The sequence below is a fragment of the Bos grunniens genome, chromosome 29 (assembly GCF_055505025.1).
Source record: "Bos grunniens cultivar Pamir isolate PY7600 chromosome 29, Bosgru_T2T1.0, whole genome shotgun sequence".
Taxonomy (NCBI): Eukaryota; Metazoa; Chordata; class Mammalia; order Artiodactyla; family Bovidae; genus Bos; species Bos grunniens.
This window is the reverse complement of record NC_141193.1, coordinates 33,343,101-33,361,401: the sequence shown is the minus strand read 5'-3', so window position 1 is coordinate 33,361,401 and position 18,301 is coordinate 33,343,101. Positions and strand designations below refer to the sequence as shown.

The 18,301-nt window shown below is 38.4% G+C and overlaps 1 protein-coding gene across 1 annotated transcript; it reads right to left on the bottom strand.

Moving 5' to 3' along the window:
- Positions 1–5,990: 5,990 nt before the first annotated feature.
- On the bottom strand, positions 5,991–18,052 carry AQP11 (aquaporin 11). Its single transcript, XM_086385763.1, has 3 exons — positions 17,070–18,052; positions 9,214–9,330; positions 5,991–6,241 (listed from the first exon to the last, which is right to left on the bottom strand). The coding sequence occupies exons 1-3, from the start codon at positions 17,686–17,688 to the stop codon at positions 6,162–6,164; spliced, it is 816 nt and encodes a 271-aa protein (XP_086241889.1). The 5' UTR covers positions 17,689–18,052; the 3' UTR covers positions 5,991–6,161.
- Positions 18,053–18,301: the final 249 nt, after the last annotated feature.

Below are 18,301 nucleotides of genomic sequence, written 5' to 3'. Positions count from 1 at the left end.
GTAAAAAGTAGATAAGCAACATGGACATATTGCATAGCACAAGGACTTATAGCCATTATCTTGTAATAACTTAATGAAGTATAATCTGTATTACAATAATTATGCTATACACATGAAAATAACGTTGTTCTTAACTATACTTCTGGAGAAGGCAATGGCATCCCACTCCAGTACTCATGCCTGGAAAATCCTATGGATGGAGGAGCCTGGTAGGCTGCAGTCCATGGGGTCGCTAAGAGTCGGACACGACTGAGCGACTTCACTTTCAACTTTTCACTTTCCTGCATTGGAGAAGGGAATGGCAACCCACTCCAGTGTTCTTGCCTGGAGAATCCCAGGGACGGGGGAGCCTGGTGGGCTGCCAGACTCTATGGGGTCGCACAGAGTCGGACACAACTGAAGCAACTTAGCAGCAGCAGCAACTATACTTCAGTTTAAAAAGACTAATGTAACACATACCAACATAACTCACATACAATTAAAGCTCCCTTTGTAACCACTATCTCAAATAGTGGAATAACCACTATCTCCAATTTGGTATTTATCATAACTATGTATGTGTTTGCATTTTTGCTCCATGTGTATATATCCTATAAACATTACATAGTATTGGGTTGCATGTTTTGTAACTATTACTAATTGAATCTTTCTGCCATTTTTCCTACTTAGCACTGTAATAGTTTCATTCAAGTCGATAATAGGCAAGGACTTCCCTTGTGTTCCAGTGGTTAAGAATCCACCTTGTAATGCAGGGGCCACGGGTTTGATCTCTGGTCAGAGAACTAAGATCCCACATACCATAGAGAAACTAAGCCCAATGCCTCAACTGCTGAGCCCTCTAGAGAACCCACAAGCTGCAACTGCTGAGCCCTCACACCACAGGTAGAGAATCCATGTGCCACAGTGAAAGGTCCCATGTGACAAAGATCCACATACCACAACTCAGGCCAGATGCAGCCAATAGAGATGTGTCCAGAGACGTCCTTTTTTTAAAGTTTGATACAGGCAGCTCTCTAGCACAGCTCATTCATTCTCATGACGGGCATGTAAGATTCCAGTTATTCATTATTAAAGCAGTGCTGCAGCAGATATTCTTATGCATGTCTTATACTTGTATGCATGTGTGTGTGTGTGTTGCAGTAGCTTTCATTTCATCTACAATAAGAAGTACTTTTCCAGCCAATAGGACCCACAAATGTTAATTTCTGCTAATCTCTCCCAAAAAATTTCATTTAAATACGTAAACCTTAAACTTTGCTAGATTTTGCTAAATTGTGCTCCAAAATGATTGGGGCTATTTAAAGTAATAGTTTCCTCCTAACATTTTTGATATTTCCAGACTTCTGAATTTCTGCCAACCTGATGAATTTGAAAGTAGAATTTCATCATGATTGTAGTTTCCATGTTCCTGATTATTAGTGAGATTGAACACCTTTCTGCTTTGTACATTTGACTCTTTTATGTTTTTTTGCCTAATTTTTTTTCTTACTCGTCTGTCCTTTATATATTCTGGACTCCAATATCCTACTCTGTGACATATCTTCATTTTGTTTATGGTGTCTTTTAAAAGCAAGAAGTTGTGGAATTCTTCCTTATGTAGAAGCTGTCAAGTGTAGTTATTCCAGCCCTAGCAGTCTAGTACAGTTTTGCTATAGCATGTTTTTAAATAATGTGAACCAGCTCATAAATGATTGCTAAAATAGGGCAGTGCTGTCCATATACCCAGAAATCACACTGATTCATGTGCAGCTTTTCCCAGCACATTAGTTTTACACCAACGGTTTTGTAATAGTTAAATCAAGGAATATATGCCTTTCAGTCTGAAATAGGTGCTGCATGATTTGATTGCTTTAATAGGATCACTCAATAGAAACATGAAGTTATTGCAATAATTTGGGTAAGAGTAAGAGGAGAGTGAAAAAGTTGGCTTAAAGTTCAACATTCAGAAAACTAAGATCATGGCATCTGGTCCCATCACTTCATGGGAAATAGATGGGGAAACAGTAGAAACAGTGTCAGACTATTTTTTGGGGCTCCAAAATCACTGCAGATGGTGATTGCAGCCATGAAATTAAAAGACGCTTACTCCTTGGAAGGAAAGTTATGTCCAACCTAGATAGCATATTCAAAAGCAGAGACATTACTTTGCCAACAAAGGTCCATCTAGTCAAGGCTATGGTTTTCCCATTGGTCATGTATGGATGTGAGAGTTGGACTGTGAAGAAGGCTGAGCGCTGAAGAATTGATGCTTTTGAACTGTGGTGTTGGAGAAGACTCTTGAGAGTCCCTTGGACTGCAAGGAGATCCAACCAGTCCATTCTAAAGGAGATCAGTCCTAGGTGTTCTTTGGAAAGACTGATGCTAAAGCTGAAACTCCAGTACTTTGGCCACCTCATGTGAAGAGTTGACTCATTGGAAAAGACTCTGATGCTGGGAGGGATTGGGGGCAGGAGGAGAAGGGGACGACAGAGAATGAGATGGCTGGATGGCATCACCGACTTGATGGATGTGTGAGTGAACTCCGGGAGTTGGTGATGGACAGGGAGGCCTGGCATGCTGCAATTCATGGGGTCACAAAGAGTCGGACATGACTGAGCGACTGAACTGAACTGAACTGAAGTAGATGGAGGCTTGACCAAACTATGCTGGTAGGCCATAATGAAAAGTACAAAAGCCTACTACCCTAGAAAGACACATGTGCACAAGAATGTTTATTGAAGCATTGATTTAATATTGAATAACTACAAATACCACCAATAGAATGGATATACTTTGCAATCTGAATTAACTAGAGCTGCATGTATTGAGTTATATCTTAGACAACAAAGTATAGATGTTTCATATACAGATGGATATGAGTCTGGAGTTCAGGACGGTTGTATAAGCTGGACATAGAAATTAGGCAGTTATGATACAGTTGCTATAAAACCATAAGATTGGGTAAAATTACCAAGGGAATAAGGAGAAATAGAAAAGAGCTCAGAGGACTGAGCCCTGGGAAGGTATCGTTTAGTTTGGAGGAAAGGAGGAAGAATAAACTGAAAAGACAATGATTTTGGGGAAGTGAAGTGATTCACAAGGAGAAAGCAATAAACTGTAGCAAATGCTGCTGATAGGTAAGAAGTATGAGACGTTGACTTAACAACATTAAAGTCATTGATGGGCTTGGCAAGAATTTCAGTGGAATGGTGGAGTTGAAGGCCTGACTAGAATGCTTCAGGAAAAAAATGGGAAGAGGAAAATTGAGCTTCTTCAGACTCACATCATCACATCTGCTTACCTAAGTCTTCTGCCCATATATTCTTACCTTTTGTCCTGTTTCTATGAACCATCTGTTGTGCTTCTAGCTAAGGCCTGCCCCTTCAGTTGTGCATTTGCTTTTATCTTTTCTTAGCTATTAAAAACTGAACCTAAATCTCCCCTCCCTTTCCGACATCATCATTTTCTCTACTGCATCATTCCTCTCAGCATGTAAGCATGCCAAGTATCTTTCCCACCTTAAAAAAAGAAATTCTTTCTTGATCCAGTTTCCCCTTTAGATACCACCCACATTTTCTTTGTTTATAGCAAGTCTTTGAAAGAACTGTCCTACCGCTACCCAGTTTTTCTTATATTTCATGTATGGAGGCAGGCATGGAATAAGTAGACAGTTGGAATTAATTAAATTTTGATTAACCTATGTAAGCATGAGGACTTAGAGGAACAAGGGAATTAAGATTCTGTGCAAGAGTGTAATTTAAGCTGCTTCAGAAGAGAGTAATTGATAGGGGAGAGAGATGGTGGTAGTATCAATGGACCCAAGTTCCCCATGGGGGTTCAAAGTATTGGAGATAAAGAAAGTAGGGTGAGGTGAGCTGGAGAAAGGGGTTAGTGATTGGGGAAAGAGGTGTTTGAGGTCAGAGAAGAGTCTGAGTTACTGGTAATGACAAGCTCAAGGTTATGACCAAATTTGTAGCTGAGGCAGAAGAGAAAGGAAAAATTACTGAAGAGCCTTCAAGTTCAGCCAATGAAGTGGGAGGCCAAGATCCTGGAAGGATCATCTTTGTAAGTATTGAAATCACCAGCAAATGTAACTGGAGTAGTGTAGAGAATGAGTGAGAAAGGAACTACATTCCGAAAAGATCAAGAAGGAATTGAGGGGTCTGTACAGTAGATACAATAGATACAGTAGATAGAATTGCAGGAAGGAGTACCTAGGTAGAAGATGGCATGGTCTGATGACGTTATTAATGGAGGCAGCAGAGAAAAGAGCCAAGCTACCATTTGAGAGGGCTGCAAGGGGAAACCATGTCATCAGAAGTCATAACCTCTAATTCTGAGAAGTGAAGTTTAGAGAGCTGGGTATTTTCACAAATTAACACTCAGTTTTCTTAAACCACAGTCTCATGAGAAAGAGAGAGGAATTTATGAATTTTTAAAAATTATGTACAGAAAAAGCCATGAAACAAGTGAAATTCAGCTTCATGTTTGGAAGACATAGGGAGTGGCAAAGGGATTATTTTAAAGGGACCAGTCTTTTTTATTTTATTTATTTGGCTGCACTGGGTCTTAGTTGTGGCATGGGAGATCTTTAGTTGAGGCATGTGGGATCTAGTTCCCTGTCCAGGGATCGAACCTAGGCCCCCTGCATTGGGAGGTCAGAGTCTTAGCCACTGGACCACCAGGGAAGTCCTGGGACCAGTTATTTTGTGTGGTTGTAATAGCAGAATTCAGCCCTAATGTTGACTCATCCTTTTTTTTTTTTTTTTCCAAGAAAAGCTAGAACTGTGGATTTTTGTGTTTTAAAAAAAATATTACAAATACTAACTTGTTTGAAATACTGTGCAGATCAAATGAAACAAGTCAGAGATTCCATTTAGCCATTGTTGCAATTTTATGAACTCTGCTTTTTAAAATAGAAACTACTACCATCTGTGTTAAGTTCAAGAGTCAAAGTCCATGACCCTCAAACTGGCTGCCTTGCTGGGTAGCCTGCAGCTTTTGAGTTCAGTCTGCAGGTTTATGGAGAGTGACTATCACAGGCCGATCACCAAGCAGCACTTAAATCACCTGGCAGTTTATGCGTTGCTTAACTGATTATTACTCCACAGATCTTATTTCATCCCCCTCCCCAACCTTTTCTTTCTCTTTGCTTTCATTTCTGACCCTGATGATAGAATTCCTTTGAAGAAAAACATACTTAGCCTTTTTGAACTTTAATAAAAGAAAGCTTCTGATAGAGGAAAACTTGAAGGTTCTTTAAGCCTGAAAAGAGCTGTTAATTCCTAAACAGACTGTAACATTATAAAATATTTAATGTTTCTTCAAAATCTCCAGTTTTCCTTTAGTCTTAATGATGACTGAGAAGATATTTTTATATTGAAGTAGAAGTCTAAAGATGGTATTTGACTGTGTTTCACCTTAGGCAGAGCAGTAAACTCCCTTCCAGACTTAGTTTCCTTATCTGTAAAATGGAGATTAAAAATACATGCCCTACGTACTTCATAAAGTAGCTGTTACAATCAAATGAGAATGTGAAAAGCATAAACTTTGTATGAGTGCTTTAGTAAAGTCTGTTAAAGAATGACAGCTCGCCTAAAGCTTCTGAAATTGCCTATTTAGAGAAAATATTTTAAATTAGAATATATTCAAAATTCAGGAATCCCCATATCAGTAGATGTCTACTTCTAATAGCAACTTTCCTATTGAAAGATGACACTGCTGATGGTATCATTGTGTGAGGTAGTGGCTGAAAAGTATCCCTCTCCAGTTCTGTAAGCATGACTGGTTGTAGTTTTGGTTAAAAATCTTGCTCGTTCAGATGACATCTGATACACATACTCTTTCTTGGTCCCACCATCATCTTTCCCTTCTCACCCTGTACTTAGTTTCTTTTTCATCAAAATTAACAATTATCACTTGAGATTTATACTTAATGTAGAGTCTTTTCTAGCAGCACTTAATACACACTTAAAAGAAGAAGCCTTAACTGAGAAACACAGGATACCTCATTTTCACAGTAATTTTTTTTTAAGTTCCAGTGATGAAAGCTCTAAGGCAGCTTCTTCAAAGGAAGATAATATTGATGAATCCAGTGCAACCAGTGTTGAATATTAGGTGATAAAATCTTTATCACATCCAGCCTGACTGTCCTGTAATTTAGGCTGAGTCTTTTAGAATAGTTACTCCTTTTTATTAGTTGTGTGGTTGTCATACAGCCATGGAAGGAAAAAATTGAACATCAAAATCATCAGCAATATACCTGAAAGACAAACAGTAAAATAACACAATCTTTAAGAAGTTTATGATCAGTGATTATAATTTAAGATTATATACAATTATTTACCAAGAGATTTTTAGAGGTGTGTTTAAAAGAATTAGCTATATGACTTCTACATAAAACTGTAGATATTTTGTTTTATTTATTTTTGGCTGTAGCACATGACATGTAGGATCTTCGTTCCCCAACCAGTGATCGAACCCATGCCTCCTGCGGTAGAAGCATGGAGTTTTAACCACTGGACCACCAGGGAAGTTCCATCATGTAGATATTTTAAAGTCTAATATTCTCACATGATTTTTCCATTAATCTTTAAAAACAGTACATACTTGGAAAAACTAGTAGGATCTAAATAATGAATTCAAAGGATAAATAGAAAGATCTGGAGTTCTATTTCTAGCTCCATTACTGACTTGCTAAGTGAGAAACTTGACTTGGGTCTCCATTTTAATCTCCACCATTAGTAGCTTTTAGAATTGTATTAAGCAAAGTTTCTGAAACAGAAATTTCAGTTGACATTTTAAAACTTGAATATAAATATGCTTTTAAAAATCACATTAGTAAATTTTCATTTTTGAGGTCATATCAGATAAATCTAGCATATGTATAATAGGTAATTTAAAAGACATTTTTATATTAAAGATTTAAAATTTTTCAATGGGAAACAGATAGAGGGGACTTAGCCATGGGACTCAAATCACTGTCTAAGAGAAGTCTGTGGTGGTTAATGGTTTTATCTTAACGTATATAGGTTTAAAGCTCTATTGTTGTTCAGTCACTAAGTTGTGTCGGACTCTTTGTGACCCCATGGACTGCAGCATGCCAGGCTTCTTTGTCCTTCCCTATCTCCTGGCGTTTGTTCAAATTCATGTCCGTTGAGTCAGTGATGCTATCTAACCATCTCATCTTCTGCCACCCCCTTCTCCTTTTGCCTTCCATCTTTCCCAGATCAGAGTCTTTTCCAATGAGTCGCCTTTTCCCAGGTGGTCAAAATTACTGGAGCTTCAGCTTCAGCATCAGTCCTTTCAGTGAATATTCAGGGTTGATTAAAGGTAGGCTTAACACTCTAAATCAGTTAAACTTAGATTAAGAATGTGTTTTTATCACATGCAGATTTGATAATTTACTGCTATTTGATAAGGAAATTAAGGTTTGACTAATATTTGGATAACAAATTTTAAAGAGATGAGCCTGTTTTGCAACCAGAAGCTTTAGATTAAAAAAAAAAATCAGAATCAATATAATTCACAAAATTTGACATTTTCTTTATAAAGTTGGAGCTAGAAAATAAGACATGTTTAAAACTTTCTAAAATGGAGTTGCAATTTTATAGAATCAAATAGAATTTACTAATTTTCATTATATGAAATGTATAAGCTAGAGAATTAATTCTATATACATCCTTACAGTCACATTTCTAACATCTTATTAATTTGGAGGAGGTGGCAGCGTGCCTGGGTTCAATCCCTGGTCAGGGAACTAGATCCTACGTGCCGCACCTACGAGTTGGCATGCCACAACTAGATCCCATTTGCCATGACTGGAAAAAAAAAGATCCCATGTGCCATAATGAAGATCAGTGATCCCATGTGCCGCAACGAAGACCTGGTGCAGCCAAATAAATAAATATTAAAAAAAAAAACTATTAGTAGACCTGTCCAATTAGTGACCTTTTTAACTTCTTTGTGAACTTCAGTGACCTTTTTTTACTTCTTAAAAATCAGAAACAGATAATTTATCTTTGAAGAAGTTACTGGAAAACACTAGTAATGAATAGATGAAAAAAAGTTACCGTTATTAGCAGTTTAAAATACAGTTTCTGATATTCTTCATGTTTAGGTATAGATATTACTGAGTATGCTGCTGCTGCTAAGCTGCCTCAGTCGTGTCCGACTCTGTGCGACCCCATAGACGGAAGCCCACCAGGCTCCCCCGTCCTTGGGATTCTCCAGGCAAGAACACTGGAGTGGGTTGCCATTTCCTTCTCCAATGCATGAAAGCGAAAAGTGAAAGGGAAGTTGCTCAGTCATGTCCAACTCTTAGTGACCCCCATGGACTACAGCCTACCAGGCTACTCCATCCATGGGATTTTCCAGGCAAGAGTACTGGAGTGGGGTGCCATTGCCTTCTCCGATTACTGAGCGCAACAGATGCTAAATGTGAGGAAAAGTCCTAAATGACAGGAATGGAGGGTGAATGGGAGGAGTAAAGTGTCATGGCTATTCAAACCTGTTAGGCCCATGTTCTCTTCTGTAGGTACCCTCCCCTTCCCCTGCCCCCCTTTTTTTTTAACAGAAATAAGCAACAAGAAACAAAATGCAAACTATGGATAAAAAGAAGAATGAACTAATTAGAAGGCCAGTTATCCTCATATTCATTTATAGCTGTGAATTACAGTCAGGCTTAAAATAGATGATTAAACAAAATCAAGAAATGCTGATAATTTATATAAGGATATGCATATCATGATTAGTTATTTTGTAACTTTTTTTGTGTTATTTGACCTATTTGAGAAGAAGAGTTTTACATAACTGACCCAGATAGAAATAACAGGAATGCAATTTGTGGAAAATTTTAAAACTACATTTATTATAGTTCTGTATTGTTTCATGAAATGCTGTTCGACAAAATGGGTCAGATGAGCTAAATAGTATTTTATCTGGAGCTCACAAACTTGAAAAAACAAATTCCTTTAGCAAAAAAAGATTATTTTTTAGTGGAAGTAATCACTCGTCACTTCTTTGCCCTCATATCTAAGGGCATATTAAAGAGAGATTAAACTTCAAACTTACTATTCTTAACTTGTTTCTTTAAAGACAAAAGCAGTTTTAACGGATACTGCACAAAATAAAATGTTATTTCGGACATAATATTTCATACCTTTTTTGTGACATTCCATATTGTATTTTAGTATACCCTAATCTTTTCATCATATTGAATAAAAATATACTTACCTAAAGAAGGAGACAGCCAATATACTATAAAAAATTGAAGGAATGCTTCATCAAAACACTTGAAATGCAGTGAAAGTGCCAAAGTTGGATTAAATACAGCTCCTGTTAGACTTCCTCCTGTAATACATATTAACCAGAATGATATCAAACCATATATCTTACATTTTCTTGCAACTAGAAATACAGGGATTACTAAATAAAACTTTTATTTTAGGTATTTAAGTTTTTTTATTCTGTAATTTTTCTTTGCAGAATCACCTGGCATATTATAGAATATAAAAATAGATTATAGATTATAATATGCCAGGTGCAAAAAAGGCAGGAGGACAAAGGACATTAAGAATTTTCATCCAGTGCTTTTGCTGTGGTATATTATGAATACACATTGAAAATTAACCTGCTCTATTAGTATTCCTACACTTTTATAAAACAGATTTGGCTGCCCTTAACATTCAACTTAAATTAATAAAAATATAATGAAAATGTTGTTAAAATGGGTACAATACCCCAGGATCCTCTTGAACAGAAATAACCTTGGTGTTGGAACAAAAAGTAAACTATTCCACTTTTACTTGTCAACAAAGCCCTAAAGAAGTGATTGTGAATGGTATGTGAATTATATCTCAATAAAGTGGTTACAGAAAAAAATTTTAATAAAAAAAGAAGTGACTGAGTAATTATGAAAGATCAGCACAAATTCTAACTGTTGCCTGCTTTTCAGGACTTAGGGTCCAGCTCTTCACTTAGGGTCTCTCTCTGAGATGGGGCCCAGGAATTTTATAGCTGTGGCCACACAGCAAGTGAGGAAAAGCAAAAGAGGTTGGACTGGCTGTCCAGTGGTACTCACCAAAACTGTGGCTCAGCTTTTCAGAACATACCCTCATTGTATCCCTGAGATAGAGACATTTCTGGTGGTTGTTCCATGTGGAAGCTTGAGCACACTCATCTGCCTCCAACTTAGCTACAGCAACAGATCAGAGATCTTCACAAATTTTACATGGACACATGCCACAAGAGCATGTTAACTGTTTTTATAAAATGCCATGAAATAAAATTGGAAATTAAGTGACCTTTTCATAAAATTTCACACTTGACAGGCTGAAAACATTGAAGCTTTGTTGAGATAAAGATGTTGAGAAATGAACTGAGTTCACTCCGTGGCTAAGAGTTTTTTTCTTGGCATGCCAGCCTCACAGCACAATTCATATTCATGCCTCAGCAATTATAAATGACATCACATCATGGACCTTCAGAACCACTCTTGAATAGTCAAATCTTGGAATGTTGAGCCTGCAACTGCCAGGGGCCAGCAGAATTATTTGGTTGGCATGTGGTCATTTCAAATTAATGCCACAAAGAATTACTGAGTTCTTATGTTCTGGACACCATGAACAGAAAGGTAAGAACTCACACAGATCTTTCCACACAGATTATACAATAAAATATAATGTAATATGTACAGTGATAATACAAGTGACCTGTGATTTTTTTAAGGCATTTATCAATAGACAACCATTGCCTTCATAATTAGTTTGCTTCAGTATTCCCATTAGGTCTTTGGTATTTCTATTAGGTCTGAGAACACTATCATTTGGTCTTATACCACGCTAAACCTCCAGTTACTTCATACTCTGTCTTCTAATCCTCCCATCACCAGATCTGCTCAGTATGACTTGGTAGATGCTGCTTCTCTTAAGATGTACAAGTCTGTTCCTCTCTCTTGAGTATGAACTGGCTTTGCAACTTGCATTAACAAATAGAATGCAGCAGAAGTGATGCTATGTGAATTCTGAATGTGAGGAGCAACACTGAATTCTAGGTTCAGGTCTCAATAAATCCATCATTGGCTTCTACTCCTTGCTGTGTTGGAACAATGCACTGACCGTGTACATGAGCTGATCTAGGCTGATGGAGGATGAGAGGCCACAAGGAAAAAAACTGAGGTGTCTTAGATGGCTGTTAACTGCTGGACACATGAGTGAAGCACCTTTGCTCTTCCAAAGAAACCAACTGTCCAGCTATATGATCTCAGGGGAATTTCCTATCTAACCCACAAAATCATGAAAAAAAAATTGTTATTTTAAGCATTAAGGGTAAGTTAACTGATTCAGAAATCCATTGTGTCAACAAAAGGTCCAAAACATGGCATTGGCTTTGATATTTTAGGCTGGATCATTCTTTGTTAGGGTTCTATGCACTGTGGGATTTTTAGCATTCCTAGCCTTGACCCATTAAACGTCAGCTGCATATTCATCTTCCCCATATAACAAACAAAAATGTTCCCAGACGTTGCCAAAATTGTTCTGTTGAAAACCACTGTCCTGGAGAACTACTGGTACCTGTATACTAGTAGACATGTATAAGGTTGTTTGTTTATAATAGCAACAAACTGGGAAAAACCTAAATGTTCATTCATAAGAAAATAGCTAAATAAATAACTTTATTATTAATTTGGAATGCTGTTCAGTATTCAAATAATAAGAAAGATCTCTTTACTAACACAGATCTCCAAGATAGTATCATTGAACCACACCACTAAAAAAACTGCAGAAAGTAAGGTATGATTCATCTTAATATGAACACACATAAAATAGTTTCTGTAGGGTCCTATCAATATGTACAGTAAATGTACATAAGAGTTTGGAAGGACACGCACGCACAGAGGACTATACTGGTGAGAAGAGGCAGGGAAGGAGAGGGGACAGGCATGAAGGATGGTAATCAAAAGGCATTGAGAGTCTCATTGGTAGTGTTTCCATTATTTACAAAAAGAACACATTCATGTATTTTGTAGTTAAATATGAATTATTTAAAAAGTAAGAATTATCCATCAGGCACAGAACTTGGAGAAAATGACTCTGAAAAATTAGTTACTATGTATTGATGTCTGGAGGGAGGAAGCCATTACACCTGTTGAAGAAGAGGTATCAACAGGGAGATCCAGCTGGCTGCCAGGAATCTCAGAGGACAGTGTGAACTTGGTGAAATTAGGACAGTCAAAAGACAGAGTTCCAAATCTGGTAATTATAGGCACTTAGGTGTCTCAGCACTCCTAAAGCAAATCAAGTTCTCTGTGACAGAATGACACTAAAATCATGCAAGACTTGTATAAAAGCTACAGTGTCAATTAACTAATTTATAAAGTGACCAGACATCTATGCCAGTTACTGTGGGAAGAACTTGGAGTACATTATTTTTCATGATAGTCTGAAGCGATAGTGTTATTCTCCATTTTAAGGATGAGGAAACAGACCTAAATTATCTATCCTAAGGACACAGTCCAAGAGGCTTATGCTCTTTACCATTGTATTATACTGGCATGAGAAAAACAAAAACAAAATATTTTGTGCCTTGTTTGAAGCTGTTTTTCATTTGTAGATTGGGACCTATGTCATTATGGTTATTGTATTAAATATAAATATATATATATATAGGACTTAGCTCCCTTCTTTGACAAATAATCTATCCAAATTCTTCATGACTTAGAAGGATTCCAAAAGCTCCTGAATGGAGTAAAAATGGAATTACTTTGGACATTTTATTAGGCTTATTTTAGAAGCTCTTAGGCATAAAATATGGAATACCCAGATATGTATTATTTCTTTTGATTTTTTTAAGTGAATAGACTATTTGCTATTTCATTCATTCTACTCATTCTAAAAATAATGAGTATTTATTTGTAATGGGACACTCTCAGTCCTGGTTATGTTTCATAATGAATAAAACAATTTTAGTCTCTGTACTCATAAAGCTTACTGTTTGGTGGAGGAAGACAGGCATTACATCAGAAAACAAGTATATAACTAAAAGTTCTGCAAAGGAACAGTACAGTAAGAAAGACAACCTACTTGGATGTGTAAAATAGATTTTTTTTCCAATATCTAATTAATTTACGCAGTTCTCTCTTATCCTAGTCATTGAACCAAATTCTCCCCAAACCTAAACCTTCCAAATCTGCATTAATAGTTTTATAGTTTTAATATGTTAATAACACAAAGCTTTTTTTCACTTTATTTGGGAAGCCAATAAATACAAGTGTTAAAGACATCAGTGGCCTCCATCTGCACAAATGTGCAGGGTGCTAAATCAATAAATATGCAATCAGATGCTTAGTCATTGGCTATCCAAGGAGCCTGTAGCTCTGTTGCTGAACAGTTATGTTCTATAAGCTTAAATAATCAGTTCTTTTGATATGACCTGTATAAGTGACTTCTGGGTATCCTCAAATGCAAGTGATTAAAGAAATATCCCAGCATGCAACTTAGTCAAACCAATACTAATATTATCTTGGTCGTGGTGGTTTAGTTGCAAAATTGTGTCCAGCTCTTAAAACCCCATAGACTGTAGCCCACCAGACTCCTCTATCCATGGGCTTTCCCAGGCAAGAATATTGGAGTGGGTTGCCATTTCCTACTCCAGGGGATCTTCCCAACCTAGGGATCAAACTCATGTCTCCTACATTGCAGGTGGATTCTTTACTGCTAAGCCACCAGGGAAGCCCAATAGTGTTTTAGAAATTAAAAAATGAGAGAGAGTTACATATTGAAGTAACTTGTAACAATTCCTGACTTAGCTAATGCTTCCCCTGCCTTCCCTTCCCTATCTATTCTTAACTCCTTCCTGCAAAGTCCTCATGTCTGCCTGATGAGATACACACTGAGCTAGTCCTAAAACAGTTCATTCTATTTAAATAGCTCTGACCTAAAGTTATGATTTATATCCATAGAAAATAATGGGGAGTGATATGACTTAGTGCAGCATTTCCCAAAGTATGCTCTCTTCTGCACACTCCTAGACAAAAGTATTCCTATGTTTGAAAAACTGTTCCATATCTTTCTCTTGGAGTTTCACTATAAACAGTAGCATAGTAAAACTCTGTGAGTCTTAAATTAGAAAATCTGTTTAATCCAGTGTTTGCTAAATTTATTTGGTAACAATCCTTTGTTAACTTAAATTTTGTTATGTTATGGTAAAATATAACATATGCCATTTTAACCATTTAAAAGTGTATATTCATGGCACTAGTTATAATGTTCTGGAGAAGGAAATGGCAACCCACTCCAGTGTGCTTGCCTGAGAATCCCGGGGACGGGGGAGCCTGGTGGGCTGCCGTCTATGGGGTCGCACAGAGTTGGACACGACTGAAGCGACTTAGCAGCAGTTATAATGTTCAACCATCACCACTATTTCTAAAATTTTCATTGCCCCAAACAGAAATTGTACCCATTAAACAAAAAAATCCCTATTCCTCCTTGCTGCCCAACCCATGGTAACCTCTGTTCTACTTTCTGACTGTGAATTTGCCTGTTCTGAATATTTCATATAAAGTGAAGTCATATAACATTTGTCCCTTTGTGTCTGGCTTATTATGCTTAGCATAATGTTTTCAAGGTTCATTCCTATGGTAGCATGTATCAGAACTTCATTCCTTTCCATGGCTGAACAATATTCAGTTGTATGTACATATTTTTGTTACTTTTTAGGAGCATGCTATAAAATGCTGATAATGAAATGAGTATAAGCTTTAGTGTAAATCTGAACCATGGTTCCAGCTCATTCTGTTAATAGCTGTGTGATCTTGAACAAGGCATTTCACGTTCTTAACCCTCACTTACTTTACTTAAAATGGGAATAATGTATTTATTCATCAGTGGGTTGTTGTAAGGATTAAATACCAAAACTCATAAATTTCCTATATGCTTGCACACTGCCCAGTGAATATTCTTATCTTCCTTATTTGGCAGAAAAGGAACATCATAATAATCAATATCTGTAACAACAATAAATAATTGTTAGGTTCTGTCCCTGCAGTTTTCATCGCTGTCCAATATGGTACTCACTAGCCAGACATGGCTATTGAGTACTTGAAATGTTGTTACAGTGACTGAAGAATTGAATATTTTAGTTGATAAGTACATGTGACTAGTGGCTGTGATGAACTGACCAGCAAAATATAGATGGGAGCAGTGGTTCTCGGTCCTGGTTTCATATTGGGATCACCTGGGAAAAATTTAAATCTACCATTGCTTAGGCCCCTTCACACAGCAATTAAATCTTATTTTGTTTTTTTTCCACAGCAATTAAATCTTAATCTCTGTACCCAAATATGGATATGTTTAAAACACTCCCCATGTGATTCCTATGTAGAGGGAATGTTGAGAACCACTGCTCTAGTGATCCTTTCGGTCTCTCCTCCTCCATCAATTAGTAGCCTCATTTCAGCAATGTTGATGTCAGTAATGTGAGGGGAAGGAAAAGAACATTTCTGGATATCTTAAATTGTTATTTTATGGGTCCTTTCCAATAACTCTCATTATATTTATGTATAATTTTAAATATTATCTTGTTTCTCTTCTCTCAAAATCTTTGTCACTTATAAAATAGATACTGGCTAATATTATATACAGTATTACTGTTGAAATAATAAATATGTATTAAAAGTACAAAAACAGGAATACCAATTTATAGATTATCAAGAGAGGGATAAGGAACTCTGTATAACATTGTGTTAATTTAAAACTTCTTTTTTTGGCTGCCCCTGTGGGGCATGTGAAAGTCTAGTTCCTTGGACCAGGGATCCAACCTGCACCCACCCCCTAGCTCTGCAGTGGAAGTGAGGAGTATTAACCACTGGACCAGCAAGGAAATCCCTAAAACATCTTTTAAATGTTTACCACATCTAATTAAAGTACAGAGCTAAACTGTGGCATAACTTTTTGCAAGGGATGATTCTGTTCATATACAGGGGATGTTTCTGATTTAGTCCAAACTTAAAATTTTAATAAGCAACTACTCACCAACCCCTCAAATATGCATATATCCTTCCTTCTTTCCTATACCACTCATTTCCATCTGAGTCTACAAAAAGGATGGTACTAGATTTTAAAGAAGGTGAAATGAATCAGAAAGTCTTTCATTTTACCTAGGAAGTTGAGCATATGTTTAAAAATCCTTAAGGTTTGCTTCTACTCATAGTTTCCCTTTCAATGGGCAGAAGACAGAGTCTTACTACTAATTCTTTTTATTAGATTCCTACCTCCCAAACATTTTACAATTCAGATAGTTCTAGTGAAAATATTCTGTTATGATCATTTAAAATGACGTGCTTCATCACTGCTTTTCAAATTTCCCTATCCTATTTAGAATATTTTCCTGTCCTAGTTAGAATATCCACTATATCTGAGATCTGTCAAGGTAAATACGATTTACAAAAAATCAAGCAGATTTCTCAAGAATTATTTTTTTCTCAAGAATTTTCTCAAGAATTATTTTTAAAAAATCTTTGATTTCAAGCAAGTTTTGATTTTAAAACATATCTTTCTTGATAGGCCATTAAAAATTCAAGATGAATTAGAAAGGAAATATATGATTTTAAGTAATTTTGTAAAAAATAAGAAATAGAACTATAGAAGTTTATTTCCCACTCTTACTACTAGCTATTCATGTAGCTTGTGCTTTAAATTGGAAGGAACTTTTGAAACCCAGGATCATTTTTCAGCGAGAGCCTCAGCAAGGATCTATATACCAAGTGGGCAAAAGGTAGCCGATGTTATCTTTCCTCTCTACTATTACAACAATCCCTTTGTAGGATATCTGAACCCTTGGCAGTATCTCACATGATCTCTGTTTCAGCACAGAAGTGGCTTTCTCTGGGTGTTAAAAAGAAAGCACTGAATGGAGGATCTATATTTGCACCCTATCGGTAAAGAATGAGCTGCAAAATGATTAGAATTACGGAAATACCAATACTGACATCATAGAAGCGTAGTAGTTTCGAATGAATCCTGGCAAAGAACTTAAGAGTCTCAAGTCATAGAAGCTCCGGACGTGCCCAGTGTTTTGTGGGAATAACAAACCTGCATAAACCAAAAAGGTGATGAGTGCTGACAGCAGGTGGATACGAAGCTTGGTTCGGACCTCCTGGAAGTGCAGCAAAGCGCTGTGGAAAATAAAGGAGCAGACAGCCTCTATGATGACCGCTTTGGGCAAGTCCACTTGAATGGGATTCCTGCAAGCGAAGCTCCTCTCGCTGACGTGATACTTGGTCAGCCCCAGGCTCCACAGGGCGCTCATGCAGTACCTGCTGCACAGGGCACCAATCAGCTGAGCTAACAGTCTAATCGCACCCGTCTCAGCGGACATTCCCCCCAGCATTATCTGCATCATCACGCCGCACGGGTTGCTGGAGGTGCCCACCAGAGTCAGGCCATGCACCATTGAGAAGAAGTAGATTAGCGTCAGCGGCCAGGTGGGGTGCAGGGGTTCCTGCTCACTCAGCAGTTGTAACTCATGAGTGCAGAAGCAGAGCTGGAAGGTGGCCAGAAACTCCAAGACGAAGGCGTGGGCCATGGGTCCGTTCAGCTGCTGCCGGGTGACCACGCGGGCTAGCCCCGTGAACAGCACGATCGACAGCATCAGCCCCAGCGAGGTGCAGGTATCCTGCATCTCGGGCCAGAGCCCCCGTAGCGCGGTCATGGCTCTCTCAGCACCAGACTGGGCTGCCTGCTCGGGCTCTGCAGGAGGCGGTCTCTGGGCCCCAGTCCTAGGTCCTCAGCCCCGCCCCCTCCTCACGCCCCTCGGGGCGGGCCGACTCCAGACCAGCCGGAGGCCCTGGGGGTGCCACGCTGAAGGACTCCTCCCCATCTCCCCGGCTCTACGCTAGAGTTTTGTTGCCAGAGCCGGGGAGGAGGGGAGGTGACGGGCCTCGAGGAGAGCTCTGCCAGGGCACCGTCTGAGGGGGCCAACGGCCAGCAGAAGCCAGACACACGCCCTCGCTGTATCCCTCAGGGCCTGGGAGCGGGCGCGGGTGGGGCAGGGAGTAGAGGGACGGCGTGCGTCCGGAGGCTATTGCGCATGCGCATGGTGGCCCGTGCGCCCTTGCGAGAGGCTAGACTTGGGCCCCAGGGTCCCCGGCGCTGAGAGGGAAGGCGTGCGCCTCCTGCGCCTTAACAGGTCCTTTGACGTGAGAACCTTGAGGGTTTTACTTTTCAGCTCCTAAAACTGTAAAGCCGTCAAGCTGCAATCCAGACCCCCTAAAGAGCTTTGCGGCCAACCACTTCGTTTTTAATTTCTGGGACGACTGAGAAGA